Below are 24,449 nucleotides of genomic sequence, written 5' to 3' on the forward strand. Positions count from 1 at the left end.
AGTATCGGTACTTGTAAAAAAAAAATAGTATCGTGCATCCCTAGTTATAGTATATTTTTAGCACTTCACATGCATTTAATGAATATAAATATTCATCTCCATGTAAGATGCACTTACTGATACCACAAAAAAATGCAGCAAGCTTAAAAAAGCTATGTTGTGAACTGTGCCAGGCTGCTGATATGTAGGGAAATGTATATACACCACTGGCATTTTGTATTAAGGTTTGTCCTGAAAACTTAGGTGGAATAATGACAAATCTCAACTACTGAAGACCTCTGAGATACATAGACAAGTAGTTGATTACGCCACAGTGCAATTAAATCTTGTCTAATCTGGATTAAGTAAAGAGGCCACAAATCTTATTATAGGCCTGGCAACAATAAAGGGCAACCATATGTGGATGTCTCAGTGTACAGATTAAGCTGCACGAACAGCATCTGACAAAAGATATGTCTAACCAGAATGTCAGAAGATTTCTTGTAGTATTCACATTGTTTTTAGGAGTATAACAGCAATGCTTTATTCATCACATGGGTAATTATATATATATATATACAGTATATGGGAGGAAGCTGCCTGTGTTTATCATATGTTCAGACTTTGCTTCCTGCATTGAAAACAGTGCTCTCCTTAAAGCGGATCTCCCTCGCAAAAACGTTTTTTTTTTTTTCGGGCTAGTTAAATGGTTATTAGCACTGCGATTATAAACTCACGTTTCTTGTGTCCTAAGGCCGCTCCTCTGTCAGTCTGCCTGCAATATACACTTATATAACGCTGTTTGTGCAGTTGCCATTTTAACTGTGGGCATTAGAAGCCCACAGACAGGCACTTCCTTGTTGCGGTGGGGAGCCACGGCGTCAGCGTTTGTGTTGCCATCACAATGGCCGCTCTCCTTCCTTTATTTATGTCGCGCGTCACTTCCTGTTTCAGAAATCGCGCGATACTTGCTATCACAGCTCCGCGCTGAACACTGAGAGCTAGGAGAGAAGCTCCCATAGCACACTGCGTGGTACAGGAAATGACGGAATGCCCGAACAATACCCGCAGTTGTGCAGACCGGAAGGCACAGTAATATAAAGGTACTGTACACATATGGAAAACTAAAACATCAGTTTTAAGCATATTTAATATCAGCGGTAATATTAAGGTAATCTTTGAATTAGGGTGGAGCTCCGCTTTAAGTGCTTGACTTCTTATCTTAAAATTAACCCCCTCTCCTCCTCCCCCTACTACCCATTAGCTAAATGCGGGATATAAAAAAAGAAACCTTTTTCAATTCTCTTTATACTTACCCAAACCCAAGGACATGAGCCTTCCAGGTCCTGATACTTCACTCCTCTTCTGTTTTCTTTTTCTGGGAGAGTCCTTCTTCAGAAGTCCACATCATTGGACTCGTGAAGAAGGACTGAACATAATGGGGCAGATCCACAGAGAGAGTACGCCGCCGTATCTACTGAATTTCCTGCGTCGTATCGTTGTTTTGAATCCTCAAAACAAGATACGACGGCATCTGGGTTAGATCCGACAGGTGTACATCTTTGTACGCCTTCGGATCTAAGATGCAATTCTTCGGCATCCGCTGGGTGGCGTTCGTGTCGTTTTCCGCGTCAAATATGCAAATAAGCTATTTCCGACGATCCACGAACGTACGAGCGGACGGCGCATTCCTTTACGTCGTCTCTAGACGGCTTTTTCCGGCGTATAGTTAAAGCTAGTATTTCGTCGCGTATAGTTAAACCTGCTATGTTAAGTATGGCCGTCATTCCCGCGTTTAATTTTAATTTTTTTTTTGCTTGCGTAAGTCGTCCGTGAAACAGGATGGACGTAATTCACGTCTATGTTAAAAAAAATGACTTTGTTGCGACGTCATTTAGCGCAATGCACGGCGGGAAATTTAGGGACGGCGCATGCGCAGTTCATTTGGCGCGGGGACGCGCTTCATTTAAATGAAACACGCCCCCTAATCGGCGATTTGAATTCCGCGCCCTTACGCCGCCAGAGATAGACTACGCCACCGTAACTTACGGCGCAAAATCTTTAAGGATTCGAACTAGAGCCAGGTAAGGTACGGCGGCGTAGCGTATCTCTGATATGCTGAGCGGGTGCAGATCTCTGTGGATCTGCCCCAATGGGTCAGTATTGGCATAACCTGTCACATCTGAATCAGCAGTCTCTGCAGAAGGAAATGGCGGCATTAAGGGATCCTTATGGCAGGCTTAGATGAGTATAGAATATCTTGCTTCACCAGGTAAACTAAAAAACTACACACGATCTGGCTTTTGCCCGGCCAAATCACATTGGAATTCCGACGGAACTCCAACGGAAAAAAATTTGAAAATGTTCTATATCTAAACTCTGATGGAATTCATTGGAATTTCCAATGAAAAAACTCAGATTGGGCTAACCACGATCGAAAATCCGATGGAAAAAGTCTGATAGACTTTTTCCATCGGATTTTCCGATCGTGTGTAGCCCAATCTGAGTTTTTTCATTGGAAATTCCGATCGTGTGTACGCAGCATTACATGAAGGGTTAGAGGTGGGAGGGAGGAAGGGGTGGGAAAAACACTTTAGCCTGTACGTCTTAGGCCTCGTACACACGATAGGTTAAACAGAAGACAACGGTCTGATGGACCATTTTCATCGGTCAAAACCGATCGTGTGTGGGCCCCATAGGTCATTTAACCATCAGTTAAAAAAAGCCAACTTGCTTTAAATTTAACCGATGGGAAAAAAACGATCGTTAGTAGGCACAACCATCGGTTAAAAATCCATGCATACTCAGAATCAAGTCAACGCATGCTTGGAAGCATTGAACTTCGTTTTTTTCAGCACGTCGTTGTCTTTTACGTCACCGCGTTCTGACACGATCGTTTTTTTAACCGATGGTGTGTAGGCGCGACGGACCATCAGTCAGCTTCATCGGTTAACTGATGAAAACGGTCCATCGGTCCGTTCTCATCGGATGGACTGATCGTGTGTACGCGGCATTAGTTTACTGAGCTTTGCAGTAACTTATACAAAACAATCACTTTCACCTCTTCTTTTCTCAGAGCTATAGACCAGTGAAAGATTATTGATTGATTATATGCTGATTGACTTTTTTGTGTTTCTGATTTACCCCATTTACATGCTGTTTTTTGTATCATTTAAGCCAATTAAAAAAAAAAAAGAATTTGTGTTTGCACTTTTTAAAAACTGGTGATAAAAATGCTTATTTATGTTTTAAAAAATGCAACAAAGAAAACATGTGCATGCTCATTAGAGATCTTTTCAGTAGAGAAATGTCTTGTATACAGGCCACTGTATGAATGGTGACGGTAAGCCTGGTTTTCCTAATTTGACTTCAGCGATTAGTCCTGAAACCGTATTAGGCAAATTGGCTGTGATGCCCTGAGTAGCAGGTCTGCTCATAGGCTTTGTGTGCTGGAGCTGTTTACACGGGGTTAAACGTCTGGGGATTTTGCATCATTATTTGTACTATTCCCTTATTTCCACCAATGTAAATGGCAGGTAAGTGATGGCACATTTTTTTCTGGATGAAACATGTAATCTAATTGTGTTTTCAGCTCATTTGTTAATACCAAAGTTTTTTTTTCAAATGTCTTAATGCATGTAGGTGTAATATTAAGAAAAGGGTGCAAATGTATTTAATGTTTTCTTCTATAACATAATGTTTTTTCCAGATAAAGAGAGCAGAAGGGTGAATATGTGACTTAAAACTGGATGAAATGTAATAGTGTTGATTTATGATAGGGGTAGAAGCTGTACACAAAGAAAAGTGAACGTTCACTGGAAACTGTATAATAACATTGCAAAGCAAACGATAATGAATAAGGAGAAGCTTTTTCACATTAAATGCCCAATAATGTACACGGAAATTGGGAAAAAAAAATATTTTTCTCCAGCGCATGATTGGGTATTTAAGGTGAACACAGCTAGACCTTATTCACTAACATTCACTTTGCTGGGTGAATTTCCGCTGCCTTTATTCCTTTAGTAAAATAAGCCTATTGTCTCTAATGCTTTTTATTTACACAGTCATAGATTTACTCAATCAATTTATTTAATATCATAGCAATGCAAAGGAAATATTAGCTATGGTACAAGATCATTTAGCACACAGAGGAAGATTATTCACTAAAGAAGTAAAGAATTTTCGCTTATCTTAGCAAATAAAGTGAAGCTGTTTTCATTTTGATAATGTGCAGATCAATGAGGAAAATTCTTTCTATAATTATAGATCTACTCATGTAAAAGACAATTCTACCCCCTACTTTTTCATTTTTACTAGCTCTATGGGATGACCTCGGTAAAGGGTTTCATTTGAAAAATGACCATGCACCTCTATCCTGACTGTTTAATAACCTAGTCTTTCCACCAGGCTCTGATTCAGTTAATTATTTGGTGGACCAAGAAAGGACCATCTTGTTTATTAAAGTGGTCGTTAAGCCACTTTTATAAAAAGCTCCTATCCCCTCTGTATTATAACAATAAGTTCCCCTGTGTCTGTGTTATATCATAAATATGCTTATCTGTACTAATAACACAGCGTCTTCCTGTGATCAGTTGCCTCCTCTTCCCTCTGCCCGGCTCACAGAGGAGGCCGGGCACTGCAGCTGACGTCAGCTGGGGAGGAGAGAGGCAAGACAGCGCCAAAGAGTCACATGATCGCAGGAAGACACTGTGTTATCACTACAGATAAGCATATTTATGATATAACACAGACATAGGGGATGGGGGCTTTTATTGTTAACTATGGGAGCAGCAGGAGCAGGGGGGTTGGGGGGTTGGGCGCTGACACAAGCAGACACTCAGAGAGGGGATGTGGGAGAGGAGGGGGGGTTGGGCACAGGCAGGGCCGGTGCAAGGATTTTTGCCAATTTAGGCGAAGGTGCATTTTGCACGCACGCACATGTGCACACGTGCGCACACACACACACCATACATTATATATGTACTTCATTAAGCTTTAATGGTTATGATGCTTAAAGTGATCGTTTAACTTATTTATCTTTTACAGAGAAAGATAGCAAACAAACTATTTGTGGTTTTGTAAAGTGCATTTTTTTTTAAAACAGGAAACCTTAAAACAGGTCGTCCCCCTTACCTGTTTCTGAACACCAATCTGTGCACCGGGCGGCTCCCGTCCCTCATCAGGTCGTCGTCGCCTCCAGTATGACGCCGCAGGCTGCCTGCACTGCCTGCTGGTGCGGGTCCGGTCTGTCTGTTGCTCCGCCTCCTGCAGCCCTAGCTCCTTCACATCATGCGGCTGAGCGGCCAGGGGAACCAGGGGCAGGGCCACTTTCATCACTCACTGACGTAGGAAGTAGGCGCCGCAAAGGCAGTGTAGCCAAGAACGAGACAGTGAGACTGTCACACACTGAGACAGAGTGACTGCACAGGTCAGCGTCACTGTGGGGACTCGTCCTTCAGATGCCGCCCGCAGCGGCAGCCCACACCACACACACGCTATCTCGATGATTGACCAACTGTCACGGACCGGTCAATTTTCCGCCCTGTTCCCTGGCCCCGTAAGGCAAGTGCCCATGTTGCCTTGCGCTAGCGCCGACCCTGGACACAGGGAACAGAGAGCAGGGTTGCGTATGACGGAGGCACGTACTGACTCTCCCCTATCCGGTGTCAGAGCTTGGCAGCCCTGATATATCAGAGTCAGCATACAGGGGAAGGGTAGAAACTGGCAGGATCAGACAGGTATCACAGGTGATACAGGGGGCCAAATTACACAGCACAAGCGCTGTGCTGTATAACATGCTTTAGGGGAACAGGATCTGTTCCTTTTATGGGGGGGTTATCAAACGCTTTAAGCTTTGGAAGCTGATTGGTTTCTATGCATGGCTGCACCAGATTTAGTACTTTCCAGTTTTAGTAAGTCAACCCCATAGTTACCAAGTTGTTACAGTGATACTAAAGTCTCGTTTTTTTTCTTTAAAAATAACAAACATGTTATACTTACCTGCTCTGTGCAGTGTTTTTTTTACTATTTTTGACACTTTTGTTTGTGAATTAGTACCCCTTACCAATTCACATAGGGGGGTCAGGATCTGGGAGTCCCCTTGTTAAAGGGGGCTTCCAGATCCCGATAAGCCCCCCGCCCGCAGGCCCCCACAATCAACGGGGCAAGGGTTGTGGAAATGAAGCCCTTGTCCCCATCAACATGGGGACAAGGTTCTTTGGGGGGCAACACCGAAGCACCTCCCCATGTTGAGGGCATGTGGCCTAGTACGGTTCAGGAGGGGGGCATTCTCTAGCCCCGCCTCTTTTCCTGTGGTCTGCCAGGTTGCGTGCTCGGATAAGGGTCTGGTATGCATTATGGGGGGACCCCTATGCCCTTCTTTTAAAACAGTTTGGCGCAGGGTTCCCCTTAAAATCCATACCAGATGTAAAGGACCATGTATGGATTTTGTGGGGTCCCCCACGCAATTTTTTTTTTATTTTTGTTCGGGGTGTATTCATATTCATACCAGACCCAAAGGGCATGGTAATGAACTGGGGGGGAATCCCATGCCGTTTTATTTCAATAAGTTTTATCTATATTGCCAAGACCCAACAACTCATTACAGCCATCAGTTTTAAAATACTTTTTTTCCCTTTAGAAATGTAATTTTTCTGTAGTACTGTTCTAAACACGGGAAAAATGCGCGACTTTACAGGCATACTATGGACACCCCCAGGCACAATATTCAAGGGAACATTTTATTTTTTTTCGTTTCACTTTAAGCATTATGAAATTCACTGCTCCTGAAAAAACTTCAGTTTTTAAAACTTTTTTTTGCATTGATACATGTCCCCTGGGGCAGGACCCGGGTCCCCAAACACTTTTTATGACAATAACTTGCATATAAGCTTTTAAAATTAGCACTTTTGTTTTTTCATGTTAGTGTCCCATAGACTTTAACGGTGTTCTGCAGCTTTCGAAATTTGCTGCGAACACTGCATAATGTTTGCTGTTCGGCGGACAGGCGAATACCCAATGTACCCGAGTCGAACTTACGTTTGTCTCGAAAATCGGGCTCATCCCTACTGACAGGTCGACCTGATCAGATTGCCCGTGTAAAAAGGGGCCAAAAATAAATGTGACACTGAAGCCAAATTAACCAACAATCTAACTATGTACACTACATACAAATGGAGGAGAGCAAACACTAACAGGGCATAAGCAGAACTGGGACTGTAAACAAGGGGGGGTGGGGTCAGAGATTGGGGTAACGGGATACAGGGTACTAGATACAAGGTACAGGAGGGATCAGTCAGCAGGAATATGGCTAGCAGACAAAACACTGAAGCTCAGATAACAACTAAGGGAGGGATTATATACCTTCCCAGCAGCCATAATCAAGTGGAGCCTAAATACTGAGATCAGCTGACTGCTGAGACACACTCACTGGTGGCCATCGAAATAGCACCCTTCAGCTCTGGGAGCTACAGTGCCACCAGCAGATGATCCGAGTCCTGACATTCTTCTGGTAACAGAAGGCTAGACCTGAACCATGGTGATTGTCAAACCTAACACATATGGGCAACTTGGGCAGACTTCAGCCACCCATATTATGTGGGGGACAACATAAATAGTTATATATAGTGGTTGAAAGAGAATAGCCTAGAAGCAAAAATATAGCCTGCTAACATAGGGCCAGATTCACAGAGGAGATACAACGGCGTATCTCCTGTTACAACGTCGTATCTCCTGTCCTATCTATACGGCTGATTCATAGAATCATTTCCGCATAGATAGCCCTAAGATCCGACATCTTAGGATGCAATACTTCGGCCACCGCTGGTGGGAGTTTGCGTCGTATTCCAGCGTCGGGTATGCAAATTAGCAGTTACGGCGATCCACAACGATTTTTCCCACCGTTACGTCGTCGCTAGTAATTTTTTCCTGTCGCAATTTTACACCTGCTTTAACATGGCTTAACTTTAGTCGAGCCATGTTAAAGTATGGCCGTCGTTCCCGGGTCGAATTTCAATTTTTTTTTGTTTTGGCGTAAGATGTCCAGGAATAAGAATGGACGCTACGCACGTCGCCGTTCGAAAAAATTACGTCACTGCGCGCAAAGCACGGCGGGAAATTCAAGACGGAGCATGCGCAGTACGTCCGGCACGGGAGCGCGCCTAATTTAAATGGTGCCCGCCCCATTTGAATTGGGCGGGCTTGCGCCGGACGTGTTTACGATACACCGCCGCAAGTTTACAGGTAGTGCTTTGTGGATCGGGCACTTACACTGAAAACTTGCGGCGGTGTAACGTAAATGGGTTACGTTACACGGCCGCAATTCTATGTGAATCTGGCCCATACTGTACATCTACAGCTGACAGACAATATTGTCCTTCAACATCTGATCTTCTTGACCTAGAACAGCAGCAGCTTCTATAGGCAGAGAAGATCCAACATGGGTAGTATAACTCTGAAATAACATAGGAAAGCATTGTGATACAATGTCCCTGGTTTTATTTGAAATATTCTGGTCATTTTAGTTTGGTGTGCCACTTGCTGTACCGGTTTATGATGAGAGTCCTTCTATTTGTCTTTTCTTGTTGTCGAGTTCCTCTATGTATTATTGACCTATTCCTGGTAAAGGAGGCATTTCATAATATTGCCTGTCAGCTGAAAACAATGTAGAACTGTCTAATCTGCTAAATGCTGTGAATCTGCCAACGTATAGGGATTTCAGTAGTTAGCAGAAAATTGATCAATTAGCTGTTATATATATCACTAGCCAAGAAACTTAGCAGTGCATTCAAATCTTGCTCGTCAGTGTGACTTATAGACAGGATCTAAACAATTCTGTTTTACACTGACTGGTCGTGATATATAACAATGTGTGTTCATCATGGTGCCTGAGCTTTAGACTGGGATATTATTGACAGGGAGCAGAACACCATGAAATACTGCAGAGTGAATGGAGTCTGTGTCCTGAATGTATATTTACATTGGCTGACACACTGGCATAGAGATTTAACTCACATCATCCCAGAAAGATTGTACTTTCATCTTAGAGGTCATACTGTTCCAACTATATATGTTTGCACTTGTGTTACAAATCAACCATAAAGGACTATTAATCACATGTATTTATTTCAGTTAAGTACACCTCTAATACATAAGGCTAAAAATACAAAGAAGATTTGTTATTCAACAAGCAAAAAATAAAAAAATAAAATAGCACATCTGATTTATGAACAGCAGCGCGTGTTTCATGATCGATGGATGGCACAGTGTTTATTTCCAATGGCTATGGCAAATTTGTATGTGCATTCTTGTCTGTGTATAACACTTTACATCAAAGGGAAACATCTGATGGTCCTGTTGGTATTTTGAAACACCAAATGGCATGTCCACTGTTTTATTTAGGAGAATCTGTCAATCTGTTCATACTTTCTGGCCAGTCAAGGTGATTTGTCAGGGTCACTATGAATTATGTCTATGAACTTAAATAAGCAGCCTGGGAAGTTAGAACTTCCAAACTGCCTGCTTTTTCTGAACGACTAACTTTACTTGAAGATGAAGGAGCAAATTGTAGATATGTGCATTCGTTTTCGTCCGAATGCATTTTCGTCCGAATTTCGGGTATTTTCGTTATCGCTTTAATAAACGAGAACGAACAAGCAGAATCCGAAATCCGAAACATCTGACATAAAAAAATGCTACTACAGCAGTTCGATATAGATAGGAGATTCGACATGATGCTGACAATAACAATCTGTGTCTATCGAACCTGTGGTCGAATGTGCCTAACCTTAACTCTATTAGTCCAAGATTATTCTACATAGAGAGGAAAGATTCGACATAGAGAGAAAAGATTCGACATTATAGAGACAGAATGTGCCCAACCTTAACTCTATTAGTCCAACATTATTCTACATAGAGAGAAAAGATTCGACATTTGGGGTAGACCATTCAACAAGAACGACGAAGATTCGACGAAGCAGCGAAAAACATACAAACGTCGAATCTGTCATTGAAGTTTCGACAAGCAGCTAAACTGTACGACAACGCAATTGTACATTTCCGGTCAAATGCTCTGCCCATAGGCTATAGAAGAATTTGAATGTTGGTTAACTAGTAATAATAATTTATAAATATAATTATTACTAGTGTCATACAACATTAGAATTCTTCTATAGCTTGTAGGTGGAATTTGACCGGAAATGTAGAACATTCGACAGACACCATGAGCCTTCAATGACAGATTCAACCTTAATTATGTTGGATCTTCGGACAAATGCATGTTTTAATGAAACTAAATAAAACAAATTTTGGGAGTAACTAAATAAAGACATTTTCGGACAAAAACAAAATTCCGAAACAAAATATTTTAGTGTGCACATCTAGCAAATTGACAAGCAGCAGCTTCAGCTGCCCACAGTTAAAATTATTGCAGCCAGACTCAGTGGAGGGACATTTCTGCAGCATGTTTGGCATATTTTTTGTTAAGTTGCTGTGTAAGTCTCAGAGACTTTGCAGTTTCCGGTTTTCAAGCTATACAGCACAGATGGAAGGCGGGTGAGTTATTGTATACATTATATGAGCTGAATTCATGGTTACTGATGAAATAACATAGACAATGCCCAATAAATATACGGTTTGAGTTTTCCTGGGTTAAAGGTGGATCTCCAGGTTTGCATTCTGTTCAAACCTTGAACAATTGGTTAAGTCTGCAACTTTGCGCTAGAAATAAGGAACAACCCAAAAAACAGTACTTAGACTTTGCTTCTTAAACAGTGTGCACATCTAGCAAATTGACAGCCCTGAAACTTGTATTCTTCTGCCTCATTGGCTAGAAAAACTGACAATTTACACAATACCATAATCCAGTTAATAACATGTTAGAAAATAAATTCTGTGTTTTTTACCATATTGTCCCTAGTTACAAGGAACTAGAAGAACCTACATCAGAAAATACTTGGACTGATGAAAGGAAAGAAAGATAGAGATATAGTCCATCGTAGCTAAACAGACTCCATATGCCATTTTCTAGCTGCAGGTTATTAAAGTGGAACTTCAGTACATTTTTCATCTTTCCATCTATTAAATCTTCTGCCCTTGTTGTTTTAACTTTGGACAGTAAATTTTGTTTTTTTTCTGCCAGTAAATACCTTATACAGCCCACTTCCTATATCTTGCCTAGGCTTATGACATCATGCACAGCCCTCTCTCTCATTCTCGTGAGTTTTGCCAAAAAGAGAGGATGAGTCATAAGAGGGCCAATGAGAGTTTCAGAGCTGGAGGTGTACCTCTGTGTGTCTATGTAAATCCAGCAAGTGAACAGGCAGCAGCTTTAGCTGCCCACAGTTAAAATAATTGCAGCCAGGCTCAGTGGAGGGACATTTCTGCAGCATATTTGGCATACTTTTTGTTTAGTTGCTGTGTATAAATAATAGTAAAAAATATCCTCTTATAGTTTACAATGTGATTTTTCTTTAGGTTACTGTCAAGAATGAGTGAATCTACATCCACCAACATCTCTGTGGCTCAAGCACACTCCACAGAAAGCCTACATGCTTCGTCTACACAACATTCACGTATGGCAGATCCTGGATCCACCAAAAGGATACAATTCTACAAAAGTGGGGACCCACGGTTTAACGGAATAAAGATGGTTGTCTCCAACCGATCCTTCAAGACATTTGATGCCTTGCTAGACAATTTATCCAAAAAAGTACCTTTGCCTTTCGGAGTTAGAAATATTACTACACCACGTGGAATGCACCACATAACTTCTCTACAGGAACTTGAAGATGGCAAATCCTACATTTGTTCCCATCAAAGAAAGATAAAGCCAATAAATCTTGAAAGAGCTAGAAAGAAGCCATTACTATGGCAGAGTAGCAGACCAATCAGTGCACGCAGAAGAGTAGTGCAGCTGGTTCACCAAAATGAAGTTGCACCTTTTAAGAGGGAAAACACTATTGTGATTGGAAGCTCAAAGAACTTTGTTATATTTAAAAATGGAGACAAAGATTCTAAATATACCTTGGTGCTAAATAGGAAGCCTAAACAAAGTTTTGATACATTTCTTGATCAAGTCTCAGAGACTTTGCAGTTCCCGGTTTTCAAGCTATACAGCACAGATGGAAGGCGGGTAAGTTATTGTATACATTATATGAGCGGAATTCATGGTTACTGATGAAATTACATAGACAATGCCCAATAAATATACGGTTTGGGTTTTCCTGGGTTGAAGGTGGATCTCCAGGTATGCATTCTGTTCAAACCCTGAACAATTGGTTAAGTCTGCAACTTTGCGTTAGAAATAAGGAATAAAGCAGTACTTTGCTTCTTGCAACTGAGTCATAAGAGCGAACAATCTGAAAAAATGCAAAACCTAGCCTCCTTACTATAAAAGAGTGGGCTCATAGCAGCTATATTATATTGTCAGTGTATGTTATGGAGAGCTGCCAGTTTTGTGTAAGAACGAAGTACTTTGCTATAACGTGCCATACTTTGGTTTGCAGTGGTGGGCTAAATATGCTTTGGCACCCTGTTCCATAACACAACATACAACTTTAAAGGGAGCCTCAAGCCTGTAACGTTGTCTATTTTCAAAGCTGTCCATGAAGCTGCGTGAAAAGGTTTATTTGTCACTGTGTAGTTTTTTAATGGCATTTGTACATGTCCCCGATGGCAGTGCCTAGCTTCCTGTGCCTTTTGTTTCATTAAAGCTTTCTACGTAATCTCTACAAATGGGCAAAATTGAATAACAAGATTCCCCCATGAGAATGGGGTTCACAACTAAATTTTGAGTACACTTAATGAAATAGCTTAGGAATGGAACCCAGACCTGTTTGATCACAACTAATGTCCATGTATTTTGAATCTAAAGGGATTTATCACTTTTATCAATAAAGTGAAATACAGTATTTGTACTTTGATGGTTTTGCTGAGTGATGTTCCCCTAAACTGATTATAAAGCCTGAAGGTTTTTTGCTTTAATCCTTAATGCATTCTCTGCATTAGGGTAAAAAGCCTTCAGTATGCAGCTTCCCCCATCCCTCTTATACTTATCTATGCCCAATCTCAATCCATTGATGTGCACGAGAGCAGAGGCTCTTTCCCTGCTCATTGGCTCCCGCTGCTGTCAATACCAACCAGTGAGGAGGGAGCAGGGGTAGGGCCAAGCCACACTCTGTGTGTCTCTTTTGGACACAAAGAGCAGAGCTCAGGAGTGAGCACACATGCACAAGTGGCCCCATAGCAAAAGGCTTGCTATGAGGACACTTGGCGGGGTGGAGGAGCAAGGAGAGTCGGTGTGGGACTCAATAAGAGAAGGATCAGGGCTTCTCGTGGAAAACCATTGCACAGAGAAGGTAAATATAACATGTTTGTAATTTAAAAAGAAAGGGGGAATAAAAGGTTTACAATCACTCAGGCAAAAACTAGAGCGCCGCTATTTTTAGCAGGGGCTTTATCGTCGCTTTTGTGGAGGTTTTCAACGCTGCAGTGGCGCTTTGTCGTAGTTCAGCAGCGCAGCGCTGCCCATTCATTTCAATAGGCAGGGGCGCTTTAGGAGCGGTGGAGCGGTGGAGGACCTGCGTAAACACTGCTACTTCCCTGCTCCAAAGATGCTGCTTGCAGGAGTTTTTCCTAACGTCCTGCCAGCGCATCACCTCAGTGTGAAAGCACTCAGGCTTTCACACTAAGACTGCAAGGGAGCTGTTTTTCAGGCACTTTACAGACGCTATTTTTAGCCCAAAAGCGCCTGAAAAATGCCCCAGTGTAAAAGGGGTCTAACGGTGAGGGTACGTCTTTAAATAGGAACACCTGTTGTGGAACAACTGCCTCAGAGAGGAGTTTTCTCCCTTTAGGAGATTTCCTATCATTTCTGGTTGCGTCTCTGGGACAGAACGTGAAGGAACAATAACCTGGCAGGGATTTTAACCCTTTCCTACTCTATTAAAAAATGGCTACACTGTACATACACTTTAAACTGGCAACAATTAGTTATCGCAGGACAGTGTATGATCAAATGTTTTAAGCCTGATTGAAGCCTTTTTTCTACTACTAAGAACCATATTTAAATGGGCTTCTAAAACCTCATACGCACGACCGAGGAACTCGACGGGCGAAACACATTGTTTTCCTCGTCGAGTTCCTTGTTAGGCTGTCGAGGAACTCAACAAGGCAAGTTTCTCCATTGCCGTCGAGGAAAAAGAAGACATGCTCTCTTTTTGGCTCGACGGGATCCTCGACAGTTTCCTCGTCGAAAAATGTACACACGACCGGTTTTCTCTGCAAAAAAAAAAAAAACAGCAAGTTTCTTGCTGGTTTTTGCCAAGAAACTCGGTCGTGTGTACGAGGCTTAAGGCTTTTGGCTAAAATCTTTTACATTACAGCACCTTATCGTTTCACACAGTTTCCATAAAAAATGTAAACAAAAGGTGTGTATCGTAATATGATAAAATTAATAAAGGAAGCCCTGAGATGCATACAGGTTGCATAGCCTTCGTGTTAAGTATTATAGTATTATCCATGCATTTGCTATAATGCACCAGTTGACCCTAATAATCTTTTGTCTGGTAATCTTAGAACCTCTACTTGTGTTGCAGTAGAGCTGAGGGTAATCTGTGATACAGACAGCAGAGAGAATGGAATTTATACAGTGCAGGTGCTTTTGAGATTATATAGCTCTAACATTACTACAGAATACGGTAAGTACAATTGTAGTGCTGCACATGCACTTGGGGCATACTCCAGGCCTAGGAAGATTTTAAAGAGTGGATGTGCAGTGTTGAACAAGCTAAACGGGGAAGATCCCCCAGAATTACAGTTTAAGTAAGTATGACTTTTTAGAAAACCTGGGGGGGGGGGGGGCCTGAATAGTAAAAAGTGCCTTTTATGTTGAGGTAAATTGGATGAACTTTCTGATATCAATAACAGTTGCAATGTTTGCTAAATAGCACTGGCATATGTCTGATTGTTTTCACTTGTGGCTTGCAAACCCATTTTACGTTCACAAAGAAATTGGTGATGTTGAATAAGATATTGCATGCTTTGCAGTATGCATTTTAGCTACAATCATTCTAGTCCCATATCAGTTCACTTTAAATGTCCTGCTATTGTAATTTTGCTACAATATTCTTCTTGTGTTTTTTTTCCTTCAGATTCTTAGTATGCATGCCCTCCTGCTAAGTTCTGGAACAATAGTGGCAGCTGGGAGAGAACCCTTTAAACCTGCAAATTACAACTCTGAGAGGGAATATCTACCTCCTAAATTACCTGGCATCTCCCAGCGAGTGTTTCCCAAGGCCAGATCAAAACCAGACCTGAAAAGCCGTGAGTAGAATACGTCACTTCTCTGTAAATAACTTTTTATAGTTAAAGCTAAAAACTCTGACTGTAACCATAAAATATATATATATATGTTTATAAACCAGTGGATGTGACATTTACCAAACACTCACTACAGATGTGTCTTCCTGATGCACCTGTTATAATGACTTTGGCACATGCAGACACAGTAGGATATCTCCTACACCGTGCAGGTTTAGGAGATATCCTGGGTAGCTACAGGTAAGCCTTAACCCTCCTAGCGGTATTCCCAAGTCTGGCTCGGGGTGAGATTTTTATACCAAAAGCGGTATCCCCGAGCCAGACTCGGGCTCGCCTCGCTGCAGCCACAGACAAAGTTACTTACCTTGTCCCTGGATCCAGCGATGCCACCGCGCTGTGTGAGCGAGCGGGACCTCGATCGATTCACACAGTGTCCTCCTGTGCCGCCGATCTCCGTTCCCTGCGACGTTACGACGCACGGGGGCGGAGAACGGCGCCAAATTCAAAAAAGTAAACAAACACCTTACATACAGTATGCTGTAATCTTATAGATTACAGTACTGTATGTAAAAAATACACACCCCCCTTGTCCCTAGTGGTCTGCCCAGTGCCCTACATGTTCTTTTATATAATAAAAACTGTTCTTTCTGCCTGCAAACTGTAGATTGTCCATAGCAACCAAAAGTGTCCCTTTATGTAAAGAATGGTTTTAGAACAGCTAGAAAACAGCGATAATAAATTATAATCACTTGCAGAATTGTGCGATAGCGTTTTGTGGGGAAATTCGTCATAAAAAAATAAAAGTAATGACAGCGACAATTCTGCAACTGAGTAAATTTCAGTGATTTTGAGTTGATTACATTATTGAATGATTTTTATTATAATTATATTATTACTTGTTATAATTATTTATTATATTATAATTTATAATTTTGTTTTAAAAAAAAAATCATACCCGGGATGCCTACTAGACTCTTGTTTGGTCAGATTTAAGTGAGTTATTCCTAAGAATTACAGGCCTACAGTATAAAACACCAAATTTCCTTGCAAATAATGGTACCGCTTTCAGCACCTTTTTTCTGAAAGAATCATACCGCCAGGGAGGTTAATATAGGCTTACCTGTAGCATAAAGTTGTTAAAAAGGGTTTACAACCACTTTAATGCATGAGCTTTAATATCATTGGATAGCCTGACTTGAACAATACAAAAAAAATGCATTCAATACATGACCAAGCTATTTTTCTTGACTCCTATGTTTAGTATTCATTTTCTAATTCTCCCCTCCCAGCCTATGAAACATACAGTACCCTTGTAGGTCTCATGTCATTAAATTTGAAAGATCAGGCCAAAAGACCAGGTTTTACACAGAGCTTCATGCAGGTGAAAGCTGAATATGCAGCCAACTTGCCTTGTTTAAAAATTGTATGTGATAGAAATACTTTTTGTTGCTAAACATAGGATTGTCCTATAAAAGGTTCCCAATTGAGTTTGAACAATATCATTTATTTGAGGGTCAAATACATATTTATAAAAGGTTCTAGCAATTCATTAATATTAATAATAAAGCTTAAGTCCTCCAATCTCAAAAATGAACCAAGTGGCCGCCTTTACTAGGTGTGGTAAGAATATAAATTTAAAAGCTTTTGATATCTTTGATGAGAGATGTACAGTTATCACTGTATTACGGAAGTACTGCTGGCTTTAATGACATATTAGCTGTAGTACTAAGGATCCATATGTGTTTGTAGGTTCAGGTGTTCCATATTTTTCTCTCAAAAGTGGAAACCAATTAAATGTCAGTAATGTTAAAAATTATTATTAATTTAATAAACTCCTGTATATAAACACGGGTTTACCTTTGCACTGCTAACATTTCTTTCTACATTTCTTATTTCACGTTTTATATTTTTTGATAAATTATAGTAGCTTTTTCAACCCTATTTACTAACATTTGCTCTTATCTTTTCCTTTTCATTCTTTGCTTGCCTTTGTGAGCTGTTGTCTCACTTGGATAACTCACGCTCTTAAATTACCTTTTACTTCTCATTAATGGTTGTCACTTTGAATTACTCTTGAACATCAGGACGGAAAGCTAATGAGCCTCTTTTCACAAGTCCCAATGGTCAGGAATACTCCCAGTCATCAGCAAACGTATCAAATAAAGATGATAACCTTGTGGAATACTCTCACTTACAAGACAATGAAATGTGTTTAACAGAATGCTGGCCCCATTCTGGAGAGGAAATACCAATCATTTCTCCAGGAGACAATATTGAAAAGACGGTCCATTTAAATTCAGATGGCACAATGACTGTTGAAATGAAAGTTCGCTTTAAGATAAGACAAGAAGAAACCATCAATTGGTCAACCACAGTTAGTCGTGCTGATATATCATACTACAAGAAGAGACTTTTCTGTTCTTCTGTAAATCCAGAAATTGAAGCTGTAAGAATTAGGGACCCGCCAACGAGAAGTCTTTTTCTGGATAACAAAATCCATGATGAGTGTAAAGACTCAATGGAATTTCGATATGAATCCAATGTCGAAGAACAAATAGACAATGATGTTGACACTAATGAAAGCAAAACATCATCATCAAGAAATGAGAAATCTCATTTCTACAGACCTCCAACACCAGGGATTAGAAAAAGCCAAGAAAGGAGGGCTTCAATGAGGAGAACATCAGAAGGGAGCCTGCAAGAACACATGAAACAGATGTTCACTTACCAGGAAATAGAGCATGAAACTGCTCAGTCTGTTGATGGTATAAAGAATGACTGTAATACACAGATGTTAACAACTGCAGACAATGTTGACTCCAATGGAGCTGATCTAAGTCAGAATTCAATTGATCACAATAATGCAAAGCACTTATCCAAATTAAGAGAGGACAGTTTTGAGATGCTGGAGAGCACTGTTATGGAACTGTCACAAAGAGATACTGTGTATGAGAAAGATGTTAGAAAATCTTTAAGAAATGATTACATGTGTATCTCTGGATCTTCTAAACAAGAAAGACCAAGCTCAGCAGGTAAGAACAAATACAAGCAGGAGCAATTTAGATTTAAGGAAATCAAGAGATCAATGAGCACTTCTGTTACATACTCTGAGCCCTCAACATTGAATGAAAACACAAAACATAGGATTAAAGACTTTGGAGACACTAATAAAGAGTGTTTAGATACAGGAGATGTAGAACATTCTGCAATACTAATGGAGAATGTTCCAGCTAACAAGAATTTAACTGCAACTCATAACTCATTGTGTCAACCACCATCTACTTTAGGGGACAAAACAGACAGAGGGTCAGAAAATGAAACCTGTGCTAGCAATGACAGTTATTGTGCACCTTCACTAAAACAAAAGAAGAAGAAAAAAAAGAAGACTGCAGTTGATCAGGCAAATATTCCAAATTGTAATTCAATTGCTTTGGATTCTCAAAATATCGAATCTCGGCATCTAATGAATGAAGTATCATGCCGAGAAATTAATCCTGAAGCAAAAAATCTCATGTTTGAGGACATATTTCCTCCTTCTGTATCATCGCATCAGCCTGAACTGAGGAAATTAAAGGGTGATAAGAAAATGGCAAAAGTAAAACCAAGCTCTGTTAAGACACACAATGAATTACTTAGTGCCCCAACTGAAAACTGTAAGGAAATAAAACAAGAGAATACACAAGCAGAAATAGACCTTTGTGCAGACTGTGGGGGAATCAATGTGTCAAATTGTTCTGTCCTTTACACTCAAGATCAATTACAGTGTTCCCCCTCACAAGATAGCTTTGTTCCAGGGGTACAGTTGCCTAAAATGAATTTAAAAACATCTAAAAGATCCCAGAAAACAACAAAGAAACAAAAGAATCCTAAAAATAAAACAAAAAACAACAAAACAGTAAATGGTAAAATGACGAGCGATTCAAACAGTTTAGAGTCAGAAAATGTGGATTCCGCAACGCTCCCTGCTGTGCTTGAAAATTATGTGCAAAACTGGCTGAAGAACATTTTCCCAAATGCAGCCTTTCCTTTACTTCAGATGATCTCCTCTACAAAAGTAGACAATAACACTACATGTGTCAACGCTAGCACATGTACTCAGACCCATGTAAATAACGGAGATGCAGGCAGCAATGCAAACAGTGGTGAGACCCACAATGATGATGGAAAATCTGTTATAGATAGAAGTCTGAAAGATCCAGATCACAAAGGAATTCATGAGGAGAAAGAATCTTTGGTTAAAGATCCAGAATCATTTGAAGATAATGTTTCTGTTTTTATGGAAAAGAGTAAGGATATAGCAGAATTAGTTGCACAGAGCTTTGATGAATTTCAGCATAACAACAGTTATGACAACTGTACATTTGAGGAGTTATTCAAGAAGTTGGCAAGTCACCAGATCATGAGCTTAGAACAAAAGAAAATAAGCTCAGATGTTGCTATACAGGTTGAAAATGACACAATTAAAAAAGTACCAACATATTGTATGAATGGTGATTACAATGAAGATGTATTGACAGAACAGTTCAATGTGTGTCCTCAGAACATTAACAGATCTAAAAAAAGACACCTAGAAAAGTCAGCGAGTCTTCCAAATACGCCACTTAAAGCTTCTCCTTCTTCATCTCCCCAACTTTTGCTTGCCTGGCTGATCGTTTTACATCTAAAACAAGGTATGTATCATATGGTGGAAGACTTATCACAGAGCACAAACAATTTCTCTGCAATATTTACACTGCTTCAGTCCCTGAAAAAAATTGCCATTACAGAAAATGCTGATGATTTAAAGGCTGCTATTCTACATCTCCAAGAGTCAGCAGTAAGGTTTGATACAGCAATGAAAACCCTCCCAGATGATTTTATTCCTACACAAAAATATCCTAAAGACTCAGAAGAGAGTGTCCAGGTCAATAATACGGATGCTGACAATACAACTAGCACACAATTAATAATAACCGAATCTTGTGAAAAGCCAGATCTTTTGAGAAATGATGAAGACCGCCATGTTTTAACTGATGACATGGATGACTTCAGATTCTTTTCAACTATTCCTTACAGAGAGCTTTCTGGGGAATTCTGTAGAAATGAAGCTAATGACAACCCAGAAGATTGCAGTTTGCTAGGAATGCACAATAATCTCAATAATGAATCAGCTAGTTCATTAGACAATGTTGACCAGGCCTTAGTAACCGATAGACAGAATTCTAAAGAACATCCTGTTGATTTGTCAGAGAAGCCTTCACTTAAATCAGATGTTGTAAATGGAAATGTCAACATGGAAAGAAGTTCAGCTTCTCCAAAAATGGTGTCCAAAGTTAAAATGATGGTACAAGAAATGGAAGAAAAGAAATACTCTTTCTGTGCTTCTGAGTATCCAAAGTCTTTACAAAGCCCTATATCTGATTCTGATTGGTCAGATTACAGACCAGATAGTGAGGATAGTGGTACCCTGAGGGCATCTAGTGAAATTTTGACAGAGAGCGGAGAGGAGCAAATACATGAGAAGCCCTTCAAGACAGGATTTGTTAAAAGAGCCATTGAAAGACTTTATGGTAAGACAGAGACTAAGATCATACTACCTAAGACTTATGTATCACCAAGCGCTGTAGTCCAAACACAGCCTAAACAACTTGTAAGCAAAGACAACACTGAATACATGAGTTCCAGCCAAAAGCACCCGTGCCTATCAAAAGAAAGCATGTCACGGTCCTTATCAAGCCCTACCAAACAAATTGAAGATGGATCAAAAAGTTTGAAAAGTTTATCAGTGCCACTACTGGAGGATGATATTAATCATGATTATTTGATTTCCCAAAAGCCTAATAAAGGAGAGGTTCTCATAGAGAAAGGCCGATGGTTGCTGAAGGAGAATCATTTGTTAAGGAGGTCACCACCTGAAGTAAGTGGAATGTATGGAAATCTAGATACAACTTCTGCAGACACACTTCTTGACAATACAAGTGATGATGTTCCATACCTACATCCTGCTTGCAAAGTGAGTCAGCCATTAGCTGAGGTTTCCTCTTCTGAGTTAGAAGATATGGCGAAACCTCAGACATACACATGCCATTACTTTAGCATGCCCCACGGAAGTGACTCAGAACCCTTTAATGATACGCACAGTTCCAAGTCTAAAGTCAGACCCAAATCATCTGGTGGGTTTGTTAAAAGAAAAACACATTACTCATTAGAGTCTGTAGAGAAGTGTGGTGCAATTAGCGGTAGTCTACCATCATTTACCACTGTTGACTTCAACTTTTCAGATAACAGAGTACATCCATTGCCACAATCAGATCTTGAAAAGGCAGATAATGCTCAAAAACCCAATTCTTCCTGTGAAAGCCGAAGGCAAATACAGGAACAAGATTCACTGGACAAGCTCCAGCTTGTTTGTGGTCAACACTGTCCTATCCTAACTGCGTTAATTAACCATGTCAATGAGAAAGACAGAGGATTTGTCTATTGCAGTCCTTATGACATAGAAAATCAACTGCTGCAATCTTTTTTGACAGACACCACACATAGTACTTTGTTAAAAAAATGTGTATACACAGATGAAAATAACAACATACACAATATGAACTTCATAAACCCTATGAAAAGCCACAATGACAGTTATACTAATATATTCTTCATTTTTGATAGCAACAATTTTGCAGGTATAAATCTTTTGAGAAATGGAAGTAAAGACAGGCAATGTTTGTTAAATCTCTATCCAGTTTCCTGGTCTGCAGGACTTGATTCTAATGAAAATGATGAAAATAACAATAATCTTTATTGTAGTACATAAACCAAAATTCTTTATTTTTGGTTCCTATAAATAACACATATGTCACTGTTCTCATGCCAGACACATCCATTATTATATACCTTCAGAGATACAGTATCTCACAAAATTGAGTACACCCCTCACATTTTTGTAAATATTTTAATTATATCTTTTCATGTGACAACACTGAAGAAATGGCACTTTTTTACAATGTAAAGTAGTGAGTGTACAGCTTGTATAACAGTGTAAATTTGCTGTCCCCTCAAAATAACTCAACACACAGCTATTAATGTCTAAATCGCATGTCAACAAAATTGGGTACACCCCTTAAGTGAAAATGTCCAAACTGGGCCCAAAGTGTCAATATTTTGTGTGGCCACCATTATTTTCCAGAACTGCCTTAACCCTCTTGGGCATGGAGTTCACCAGAGCTTTACAGGTTGCCACTGGAGTCCTCATCCACTCCTCCATGATGACATCATGACGACATCACATAGCTGGTGGATGTTAGAGACCTTGCGCTTCTCCACCTTAAATTTGAGATGCCCCACAGATGCTTAATAGGGTTTAGGTCTGGAGACATGCTTGGCCAGTCCATCACCTTTACCCCCAGCTTCTTTAGCAAGGCAATGGTCATCTTGGAGGTGTGTTTGGGGCCTTTATCATGTTGGAATACTGCCCTGCAGCACAGTCTCCGAAGGGAGGGGATCATGCTCTGCTTCAGTATGTCACAGTACATGTTTGCATTCATGGTTCCCTCAATGAACTGTGCCTCCCCAGTGCCGGCAGCACTCATGCAGCCCCAGACCATGACACTCCCACCACCACGCTTGACTGTAGACAAGACACACTTGTCTTTGTACTCCTCACCTGGTTGGCACACACACTTGACACCATCTGAATCAAATAATTTTTTCTTGGTCTCATCAGACCACAGGACATGTTTCCAGTGATCCATGTCCTTAGTCTGCTTGTCTTCTGCAAACTGTTTGCGGGCTTTCTTGTGCATCATCTTTAGAAGAGGCTTCCCAATTTGATGCAGTGTGCGACGTATAGTCTGAGCACTGACAGGCTGACCCCCACCCCTTCAACCTCTGCAACAATGCTGGCAGCACTCATACGTCTATTTTCCAAAGACAACCTCTGGATATGACACTGAGCACTCAACTTCTTTGATCGACCGTGGCAAGGCCTGTTCTGAGTGGATCCTGTCCTGTTAAACCCCTGTATGGTCTTGGCCACTGTGCTGCAGCTCAGTTTCAGGGTATTGGCAATCTTCTTATAGCCTAGGCCATTGTTATGTAGAGCAACAATTCTTTTTTTCAGATCCTCAGAGAGTTCTTATGAGGTGCCGTATTGAACTTCCAGTGACCAGTATGAGAGAGTGAGAGTGAGAGCGATAACACCAAATTTAACATATCTGCTCCCCATTCACACCTGAGACCTCATAACACTTACAAGTCACATGGCCCAGCAGGGAAAATGGCTAATTGGGCCTAATTTGGACATTTTCACTTAGGGGTGTACTCACGGTTAAGACATTAACGGCTGTGTGTTGAGTTATTTTGAGGGGACAGCACATTTACACTGTTATACAAGCTGTACATTCACTACTTTACAATGTAGCAAAGTGTAATTTCTTCAGTGTTGTCACATGAAGAGATATAATAAAATATTTGCAAAAATGTGAGTGGTGTACTCACTTTTGAGAGATACTGTAAGTAAATTGGTTTGCCTAAACCAAGATTGGATGTACAGACATTGTATATCTGAAATATATTTTGTGTTAGAATTTTTAAATTAGGAAAACGAAGACTACCATCCCAGCACACCAGGAACATGACTGGTATCCTACAACTGAAGAAATATAAGCATGCAGGTCCTTCATAATGATGGTAGCAGCCTGTATTCTCTTTAGCATAAGGGGAGGCTTTAAGAGAGGTCCACAGTAGTGGTTAACATTGCATAAAAACAAAAGAGACCAAAGAGACTTTTACCAATACAAAGAGCAGGAATCAGGTAGGAAAGTTGCAAACAAATCATCTACAAATCTGTAACCTCCTCCCAGGCACCAAAGAACTCTCTCAACTCAGAAGGGTATATGGACTGATATCAGCATAGCAGAAGACCGCACGTCAATCACCCTCCAATCATACATGCTATATGCAAAGCTTTAAAAAGAGCACTAAAAAGTTGAAATTAATCAGAAGATCAAACCTTTTGTATTATTCCGTTCCAAGATAACATTTTGAAAATGTACAAAAGTGGATCAAAGGAGTGGATCTTGGGAATGACAAAGCAGATCACCTTCCTGCATGAACAGAAACTGTTTCATTCTTTTTTTTTTTTCCTTTTCTACCTTTTCTACCTTTTCTTCAAACCTAAC

At 40.4% G+C, this 24,449-nt stretch overlaps 2 protein-coding genes across 2 annotated transcripts in view; both read left to right on the forward strand.

Annotated features, from left to right (window-relative positions):
* LOC120940997 (lipoxygenase homology domain-containing protein 1-like) overlaps positions 1–24,449 on the forward strand; it is a 470,937-nt gene that overhangs the window by 42,848 nt on the left and 403,640 nt on the right. Inside the window, exons 2-3 of the mRNA XM_040354208.1 lie at positions 11,452–12,109; positions 15,129–15,300. Coding sequence (XP_040210142.1) covers positions 11,465–12,109; positions 15,129–15,300 — 817 coding nt within the window. The 5' untranslated portion in view covers positions 11,452–11,464. The remainder of the gene's footprint in view (positions 1–11,451; positions 12,110–15,128; positions 15,301–24,449) is intronic.
* Positions 17,163–22,219, forward strand: LOC120940999 (oxygen-regulated protein 1-like). Its single transcript, XM_040354209.1, has one exon. The coding sequence runs from the start codon at positions 17,504–17,506 to the stop codon at positions 22,082–22,084; it is 4,581 nt and encodes a 1,526-aa protein (XP_040210143.1). The 5' UTR covers positions 17,163–17,503; the 3' UTR covers positions 22,085–22,219.

Source organism: Rana temporaria, chromosome 5, assembly GCF_905171775.1.
Source record: "Rana temporaria chromosome 5, aRanTem1.1, whole genome shotgun sequence".
Taxonomy (NCBI): Eukaryota; Metazoa; Chordata; class Amphibia; order Anura; family Ranidae; genus Rana; species Rana temporaria.